The 10,106-nt window shown below is 45.3% G+C and overlaps 1 protein-coding gene across 1 annotated transcript in view; it reads right to left on the reverse strand.

Moving 5' to 3' along the window:
* Window positions 1-10,106, reverse strand: part of MDGA2 (MAM domain containing glycosylphosphatidylinositol anchor 2) — a 209,742-nt gene that overhangs the window by 32,145 nt on the left and 167,491 nt on the right. Inside the window, exon 10 of the mRNA XM_021403380.1 lies at window positions 7,523-7,671. Within this exon, the coding sequence (XP_021259055.1) occupies window positions 7,523-7,671 (149 nt within the window). The remainder of the gene's footprint in view (window positions 1-7,522; window positions 7,672-10,106) is intronic.

Consider the following 10,106-nt stretch of genomic DNA (forward strand, 5'->3'; position numbering starts at 1 on the left):
GCACTGCTGTGGGTCTGCATGCAAAGCACTGCTGTGGGTTACATGCAAAGCACTGCTGTGGGTCTGCATGCAAAGCACTGCTGTGGGTCTGCATGAGAAGCACTGCTGTGGGTCTGCATGCAAAGCACTGCTGTGGGCCTGCATGCAAAGCACTGCTGTGGGTTACATGCAAAGCACTGCTGTGGGTTACATGCAAAGCACTGCCATGTGTCTGTGTGCAAAGCACTGCTGTGGGTCCGCATGCAAAGCACTGCCGTGGGTTGGCATGTTTGTTAAACACAGACATGGCTCTGCATGTCAAACAAGCAGCTTCATCTGCAGGAGATAACCCACTGTTTTCATCAGGGCAACAAGAGGTACAGTTATCAAAGTGGCATCAACCTGGGTTTAAATTAAACACTTTACGCTTTTCTAACGACGACAATTTCCATGATCAGGAAAGCATCCCAAAAGACGAAGCGCGTATTTCAGCGCAGATGCCTGAGCTGAGCTCACTCGGTGCTACAACTTGCCCTGAGTGGACCTTGAACAGCGTGCAGGGAGCTCCTGTCACTACTGAACTATTCATTTCTTGTGATTTCCAAAAGGTATTTATGAACTATCATTTTATTTTTTTTTAAATGAAAATAACTACGCCGTAACAAATCAGTGAATGAGGCTGCAATTGGGACGATAAACCCAACCTGTGCTGGAGCTTTGCTGTACAGTGAACACAGAGAACAAGCTTCGTTGTCTGGGTAAATGAATTGGAAAACCAAGACTGCATTTTAAGCAACCTACGTGAGTCCCTGCACAAACAGATCAAGGAGTAATAACGCAAGAAGATCAGCGCATGCTGCCAACGTGCATTTCCGAGGAAAGAGAACATGCTGATAATGCTTAAGTTTTAAAGCAAGAACGTTCTTTTTTTTTTGCTGAAAACTAACAGCTCAACTGCCAGATGTGAGTGTCTCAACAAAGCATTTCTTAAATACTTAAGACAATCACTGCATGAGAGGAAAGGAAATAGTCTGTAGATTTTTAATGAAGTTCACAAAATGAAACTTTGATGTTTTAAATCAGCTCCAAAACACAGATGCATTGCAGTAGGGTGCTGATTTGCTCACGGAATGGCAATATAGCTTGTATTCAATTTAAATATATGTATGTTTCAGAGGAAAAAAAAAAAAAAAAAAGGATTCTCCAGCAGCGAAAGAACGGATGAAGCAGTTGTCTGCAGGGACAGATCGCTCATCCCAGCAGCTTATAATTTCTGTAATGCACATTCTTTGAGGAGAGCACGCACTTAGTACAAACACAGCTAATATGCTGTGATTTGCCTACTCCTCTAGGGGCAAGCACAGTCTAAAGAACTGCCCATTTAAGCACCGTTTTTCAAAAATGTCTTTTAACATCTCTTTTCTCCAAGCTGCAAATGAAATTTGTACAGGGCTTTTATAAATAAAGATATCCTTCCTGGCCTCACTGTACCAACAGAAGCAATCCATCACAGCCAAATGGAAAAGGGTTTGAGTTCAGTGCTGGGGCCACTCTGGTACCAGCAGCACCCGATGGGGTGAAGTCTCAGCTTTAATGACTGGGAAAGTGGCAGTGAATCCCATTTTGAGCTCTGTGATGCTCATTTTGTAAATGTGCTCATTAACAGTGCTTGGGAAAATGCGGACAGGCCTCAAACAGATTGAATGGTTCCCGTTCATATGCTGTCTTGATGTGTGGATATATATCCAACCTGAGCGTTCTTAGAAGCCATTCAGTGAGCTCAGAAGACATTCTTCTCAGATCACCAGAACTGATCATTCCAGTGCAGGAGACTCTCAGCTTTCCTGGCCATGCAAGAATACTTCCACTTGTTACCAAAGACCAGAAATGAAGCAAATACACAGTACTTGGCCAAGCGGAAAAAAACAGTGTGGTTTTTTTCACCATGAAGTGGAAGCAGGAGGACAGAGGGGGGGACAATGCAAGGGGAAAGCCCAGTGTGAGGTCCCAGAATCTGCTGGTGGTGACATGGGACTGGGGAAGCACCTCAAAGAGCGAATCATGATGCTGCTCTAAATATGCAGAGGTGAAAACAACTGTCTCATAGCAAGCTCTACAAGCAGTGAGTATTCCGGTCCTTTATCTGTGTTTGTTTCCTAAACTCATCCCACAAAGAAGCTGTGCCAATAAGTTCACGGCACGAAGTGTATTCAATGCAACATGGACTGTCAAGATGTATCCTACTGACTCAGGAAGAACACAACTTGTCTGTCCTTGGAACAGGTCTTGGAAGTGGGAGAAGAAGGAGACGTAAGAACACATAGTGAGTGGCTGAGGGAGCTGGGGTGGGTCAGTCCAGAGGAGGCTTAGGAGAGACCTCATTGCACTCTACAGCTCCCTGGCAGGAGGTGCTGTGAGGTGGGGGTCGGCCTCTGCTCCCTGGTGATAGGATGAGAGGTGACGGCCTCAAGTGGTGCCAGGGAAGGGTCAGGTTGGACATTAGGAAACATTTCTTCTCCCAAAGAGCAGTTGGCACTGGCACAGGCTGCCCAGGGAGTAAGGGGTCACCGTCCCTGAGGGTGCTCAAGAATGTGGAGACGCGGCACTGAGGGACGTGGGCAGTGGGCATGGTGGGCTGGGGCTGGGCTTGGGGATCTTGGAGGTGAACTTTGTGTAACACCCAAGGCCTTCTCAAACATTTAGGTCAGAACTGCAGCTATTTACGCTATCATTTACTATGTTGAAAAGCATGTCACATGCCAGACACAACTCTCACTTGCCTAGCATTTGTCTTATATGCCTTAGGTTTTATGTAGATATTCAATTTTCAAGGTTTCATTGCTCTATTTTGCCACTGGTTTTAATTTTTTGGAATTCTTTAATATTCTGAACAACTGTATGACATCATATGACGTCAAAACTAACAGGAGAACCATTGGTGCCATTTACAGATAGAGGTTTTGAAACAGTTTTGACTTACAGCAACTTATAGCCCACACCTTGGTCAACAACTTCCACGCAACTCAACCCCCTGCGCTCAGAGCTGTGCTGGGCTGTGTGCACGAGCTCAGCAACAAAGGGAACCTCAGCCCTACCACAAGTGTTTAAATGTAGTCGAAAACAACTAAGTTGTTTACAAAAATAAATTCCTCTAGCTGGAGTAATTTCTCTCACTAAATTGCTCTTCAATTCACTCCATTCTCTTCTGCATTTTTCCTAAAGTTTGACCGATACACTGCATTTGCAGCAGTAATCAATTCATATTGCAGATTTTTCTGCTGAGAAAGAGCAAGTGAGAATGGAATGTGACAACCATGCACCAGCCAAAGTGCCACTGTGTTACTGTCACCGCTTCAAGCACAGGAGCATGGTGACCTCCTCCTTCTCCTCGGCCCCATGCAGGATTTGTGCTTTAGGAACTGGCTGCTTGCACATTGCTGGCAAAGGTCAAGAAGGAGCCCTGGCCACAGAGACCTCTGGCTTTTGCAGCGTGTAATAGGCAGGGAGGACAGCATGGGTATGCATGAGTCATCCCCAAGAGAGAGATTAGAGATTGGCCAAGAACACAAGGTATCCACAGAGCTTGGCACAAAGTCAGAGAATTCGTACAATTAGCCTCACATTCAAGCTTTTTGTTTTTTTTTTTTCTGATTAATGTAATGCCCTTCAATGTTTTCCATAACTGCACCTCCTCATCTGCTACAGCTCCATTCCCTGCAGGTGTGACCAACACGAAGAGCTGTGCTCAGACTCCACTGGAAGTACCTGTAGGACAGACGGGCAGGATGGTATCCTGCACCTTGTTTCATTAAGAAGGTTAAGCCAAAAGATAATATAAAATGGGAGTTAAAATAATTGGTAATGAAATAGAGTTCATTTCAGTGGATTTCTTATCCCCAAAAATATGCACAAGAATTTCCTTTATCTATCAGAAAACCGGAAGGATGTAAACAATGTTTTAAATGTCAACTCAAAGAATTTGGTGCAAATCTCAAGCAGCCCTCAGCTTGCTGAAAACACAAGCCTCCGTCTTGTGAAGAATAAGCATAACAAGCATCAGTACTGCCAGCCGAAAGTTGTCAAACACAGCCACCCCTTCTCTAATTCAATTCACCAACCCCAACAAAAAGCAATGAGAATCGTGCCTCTGCTTTTCCTTTTCTTTTTTGCTAAATTCCCTGTCTCTCTTTTCACAAGTGCAGATGCAAGACGAGAAAACCAACACCTTGCTTGGACTTCCTAAAGGAAATGAGGGCTGTGAAGAAACCTTCAGGACAGCTTGTTTCCCTCTGGAGAAGAATGTTTCAAACGTTTCACGAAAACAACACTAGAAATATTCCAATGCACATTTCAATTCACCTTTTCAGCTCTCCCACTTCCTCCTCTAAAATTAATTACCACAGATTTGAGTACATATTTTTGAACGGCTCCGAGTCACATTTTTTGTACACATTTTGATGTACAGCTACCGTAAATGTTCTGTAGCAAAACAAAAGAAAACACCATGCTTCAAAACCTCTTTCTCCTTGCAGTAGGTTGACTCATGCGATGACAGCACCGCGATCTTGATAGAGTGAATGTCTGCAAATTGATTACCCGTCAGGTGGGGGCCTGGAGCGTGCGAAAATACATACATTCATTTCTCCTAAGTGCCTTTCATTCTAAGTATGTTACTTCAGTAAATACGTTATTTCCATTCATCTGTTCCCATTTTCACTCTGTAGGCAGAAAAATGACACTTCTCTCTCCTCCGATCGCCTCTTCCCACAACAGCACCCTTCCTCTCCCATTTGCACTTCCTTGGTTCCCCTGATCTGTCACAAAGCCAAGCCCTGTACTTCTCTCAAAGAACCTTCCCAGTGTTTGCCGTGCCGGTTTCTCTCAACTTTCCTTTAACCTTTGTTGAAAATCACAGAACCACAGAATCGTAACATTGCAGAATGGGTTGGATGGGACCCCAAGCCCCTCAGACCCATCCCTGCCGTGGGCTGGGTGCCCCCTGCCAGCTCAGTCTGCCCAGGGCCCCATTCACGGCCTGAGGCACCTCCAAAGAGTGGGCTTCAGACTGATGGGCCTTGCAGGGCCTGGGGGCCAGACTAAAGGCTGCGTGATGCTGCATGGACGCAGTCCTGCAGAAGAAGTAGAGCAGGTAACAGTAAAAAACAGAACAAAACCAGCTTCTGGAGACTTCTTCCCAGACTTGCTGGCTTCACAACCAAGGGGGTGGTTTGTCTATGGCCCCATCCCTCTCTTATTGTAATTTACACAGAATGAATTTGGCTCATGTGCTTTTATAGGGCAGCGTCCTCAAGCACCTCTGACTCTGCTGACCAGGTGGTTCTACAGCCCTGCAACATGCATCCAGTCCCAGGCCCTCCAAAATCCCACACCTATTCCCAACTTACTGCCTGGATTCTTTCTTCAGCGAAGCAGCAGTATACAGGTCAGGTAAAGAGGAACAGGTGCTGGGACTCAGATGTCAGCAGTCCGAATGCAAAACCAGTTTACTAATCAGGCAAAGGTAATGCTGTCCATCTAACCACAAGCAGACACCAGAACACTGGCCCAACCCACTGGCAGTGTTTTGGAATGCATTATAAAAACGCACTGCTAAGTAAATGATCCAAACACCATCATTTCAGAGCAACAAGTAGTGGTGGCTGCCAAGGGAAGGAAGGATGTTAATTATCACCCGTGTTTCAGGGGAATTACTGCAGTAATGGGTGAGCGTGTCCGGATGGCTTGCTAGTTTCTAAATCACTCACGTTTTAAATGTGGCTTCAGACAGAGGGATGAAACTTGTTTTGATTAACCCGATGGAAGGGTTGTTGAGATAATTGAAGTAACTACTAATTTTAAGCACACAAAATTGATAATTAAAAGCGAAATAAATGGAATGGGGGGTGGGGTGGGGGAAGAAGCAGCGAAAACACCTAATGCCATTAATTTCATTATGTATTATTTTGCTTCAGCAAATTCTTCTTTTTCAAATTTAATAATTCCACTTGGGTAGCAGAAGTAACAGAAGTGATTGGTGCCAAATGACACAAACATTGATGAGAAGTCACTGATTTTCACTTCTGGTGAGCCCAACTCAGGCTGCAGGGAGCAGCACCTACCCCTGGACCTGCCCCTGCCCCTGCCCAGGAGCTGCCCACACCACCAGCTGGGTACTTGTTCTGCAGCTCCCCAGGCTCATCCCAGCAGGAGATCTGTGGGATAACAAAATACATCCTGCCCTCAAATTTGCGCTATCTGTGCCTTCAGGAATTGGTCTTAATCCCTGATTTCTAGTCTCCCTGCACAGACCGTTATTTCAGGCATTGAATAACCACACACACCTCCGTGTGCAATCGGTCCAGATACTATTTAAGGAAGGCCAGCTCAACAGGAGAGTGCAAAACATGCCCCAAACAACATCAGGTGGATTCTCCCAAGTCGGCAGTGGAACATTTTAATTTAATGGCGGCAGGTCCAGGCTGGGAGCAGGAGTTCAAGGCCCAAGGTTGGCAGCCAGCAAGCCCAATATGACAAAGAGGTGGCCATGGTGGCCAAGGAGGAGCTCACACCAAGAAGCTTCGTTTCCAAACCAGGCATTTTCCTTCAAGAAAGCCCAGGGCTGCCAAAAATCAAGCTGGCAACATCACTCTTTGGCACATCTGTAACGTTTGGTATGGATAGATTCTGGACAGAACCACGGGGAAATGTTGTGGCACAAACATTTTCTGCTTTCAGAAGATATACTTGTGAATTTTTGTATTGACTTAGCTGGTGGAGAGTGCAAGAGCAAACTAACATTAATTTTGCCCCATGAAGTGGAGTAAAGAGAGGTGTTCTTTAATGAATTTAGGCAATGCACAAATTGGTTCTCTAATTGGCTGTTAAAACTCAGGCTTTGTAGTGATCACATCAAAAGAAGACAGATGATACTTTTAAAATTGTAAAGGGGTGAATGAGTGGTGATGGCTATCAACTCCTCTGCAAGAGAGCCAAGCCCCACTGATAAGTTCTTGGTGAATCTCCAAAGATCTACACAAGCTGAACTTCAGTGTGGTCAGGGAAGATGGCTCCGTTCTCAAGGGTAACTAAATGTTTCTGAAGGAAAGCTACAGCTGCTCCTAAAGTTATCTATTTACATGAAAGATCATATAAAAGATATATAGATACATGAAGAGTTTAATTTCATTGCAAGCTTCTTTTATGTAATCTTTCTAATGTGTCTTGAGCTGCAGCCTCTGCAAACCCTCCGAGGAGCAGCTCTTTAATCTCTGCGTTTCACACCGGAAATGTGCAAATTAGCTTCCAGGATCTGCACACAGCAGAGGACCATATCTGAAAGATGACAGCAAACCTTCTGGAAGGAGGAGAGACCACTCTGATTCGCAGAACAAAGAAAGAGGGAGGAAAATAAACGACACAGAGTAAAATAAAGTAAAATAACATACATAAAAAAGAATACAACAAACAACATAAGGCCAGGCAGCTCTGGCAGAGGTCAGCACACCAAGGGGCAACTCCTGCATGAAGGAGCTTCTCTCCTCACCTGCCTAATCCCCAGGCGGTAGGCGAGGATGCGGTCGACGGCATTGGGGTTCATCTGGGTCCACTGCAGGCTGTAGGAGTACACACGGGGCCGGTTCTGCCACAGCGGGTTGTAAGTGTCATAGTAGAACTCCGGGGCGTAGGCCTTGCCTGCAGGAGACAGCAACAAAAAAGGGAAAACAAAGAAAGCAAGATGATCAGAGAGGTGGTTGTGGAGCCAAGTGCTGCTACCCAGACTGCGGCCGCACCCACCTCTCTGTCTTTTGAGTCATTTTGCTATGCATCTTCATCCAGAGGCACGTTTTGGGATTAGCTGCCTCTATCCATTTTCAAGGGATTCATGGCAATAGTTTGTCACTGACTCGCTCCTCAACGGCATCCCGGGCCCAGGTGTGGGCAGAGAAGGGGAAAAATTCACTGAGCTCCTGACAAAGCCAAGCTGGAGCAATGCAACGCATCTCGGCGCTCATTCCTCACGGCCCAGCTGACTAGAAAAGAGATATCACAACAAACCGCGCTGCACTGAGCAGGGAAAGGCCCAGCGACAGCTGCTGTACCTGGCACAAATAATACGGAATGACATCCGTACACACAATGGATATTTCCAGTGACTGCTGCCTTCATTGCATCTTCTCCTTTCCCACTTCCCAAGTGAAAATGCACGTAAGCTGTCTTTCATAACACTGCAGATGTGTAGATTTACAGCATTGTGCATGTTACTTAGCTGAACACACCAATCTGCACAGGAGATACAGAGGGGGAAATGCCATTCCACAGTGCATCCTGGGTGATGAGCAGTTCACCAGAATGGTAGTGCAGCCTTCTTTCTTCATAAATGTGAAACAGCTAAAGCATGATGTCCCAAACATGACAAAACGTGACTTAAATCATTAGATTTAATCATTAGATCTGAGTTTCCTTTAATTTAAACCAGTGAAAACCAGTGACACTTTGTTACAGGGTAAATTACACAGAGGTATATTACCCCTGTGGCCTCTGGAGTGTCCCATCAAGAGTGAATTGTGTGTAATGGCGAAAATGACACCAAGTGCCCAACGTGGTCGCTCATCCACAGGCACGTAGTGGGGTAGCTGAGGTGCACTGGTGTAGCTGAGCCTCTAAAGAGAGGGGTAGATGTGACGGAGGAGCTCTAATATATACAAAACACATACATATTATCTGCATGTGCCATTCTAGAGCATCCTGCCTACCCCAGGCCCTGATGTGCAGGCTCACAAGTTGAGTTCCTGGAAGGCGACCAGAAGATGTGGTACGGACAGGGCACCTGCAATCAGAGCTGCCCCACTATCCTTGGAGGGAGCAATGTTGCCTTAGAAAACACAATTCCAGCATACCCCCAAAATCTCCATGTATTTCTCCTAAGATATGTGTTCCAGAATTGAACAAACACATACAAGCCAAAGAGACACATCTTGGCTATTTTTAAGTCATTTTTCATTGATCTTTCCTTAGCTCACCATACCAACACCACAATGTTCCTTCAGTTTGTTACAGTAAAAAAAAAAAAGGTCTGGATTGACTTGAAACAAGTTTTAACAGCTGGATTTGTAGGAAGCATTGCTAACCACCAGTTTCTGACAGATACAATAGGAAAAAAAAAAAACAAGCCACCAATGACCATCACTCATGGCACAGGTCCATCCCTGCCCTGCACCCATCTGTCTGCTTTCTGTGAAATTTCTGCACTTTGAGGACAATGCTGCTGGGAACAGAACGTGGCAAACACAAACCAGGTTCTGCTGTGCGAAATGCTGCATGCTGTCACCTGAATTATGCAAAAACCAAACATGAGAAAGCAAAACATTCGCTGATGTTACCTTCCCATGAAGGTCTAAAAGAGACGGAGCATGAGAGAAAACAAGAAGCAGAGTGAGGTCCTTCCAAGTCCCAAAGCTCATACCTCTGTTCTTTGCCACTGGAAGTAACTACGAAATGCAATGAAAAACCCATGGTGGCCTCATGGGAAGATGGGGTTTGCCTGCTCGTGTTGACCTAGCAGAGGGGTAGGTACTCACCACTCTCCTCCTTTAATTCAGGTATCGGGAGCGTGTGCCAAAATGCACAAGGCATTCATAGAGATGGATGGGGAGCACTGTGTACTAGATGCCTCAGAACTTCAGTCATCAGAAAGATGTGAGAAAAGGGGAACAGAGAAAAAAAAAAAAAGAGGAGGAAAAAAGAGAGAAAGGAAAAAGATGGCAAATATCTCGAGGTTAGTGAGTAAGCTTTTACCTTTGGCCATGCCATCCCCTCCAGCCATGCTTTCCTTTCCACAGGATGAAAAGCCTGTTTAGTCATGCTAGGTTGGCCAGATTGCCCAATGATGCCACACATCCGATTAGACCAGGTTAGGGAAAACAGGTTAGTGCTGAAGTAGCAAACAATATTCAGAGGAAAAGAAGCAAAGCAGAACTGCTGTTTTCAAAAATGAAATGTAAGATGAATGGAAAGAGGATCAGTGGTCGATAAGATTTGTTTTCCTTATTTATGTGCAGTGGAAACAATGGAAAAAAGCTCATGCTGAATGCAAATGATAATCTTCTCCCTTCTACTGCAGGTGGACA

This window comes from Numida meleagris, chromosome 6, assembly GCF_002078875.1.
Source record: "Numida meleagris isolate 19003 breed g44 Domestic line chromosome 6, NumMel1.0, whole genome shotgun sequence".
Taxonomy (NCBI): Eukaryota; Metazoa; Chordata; class Aves; order Galliformes; family Numididae; genus Numida; species Numida meleagris.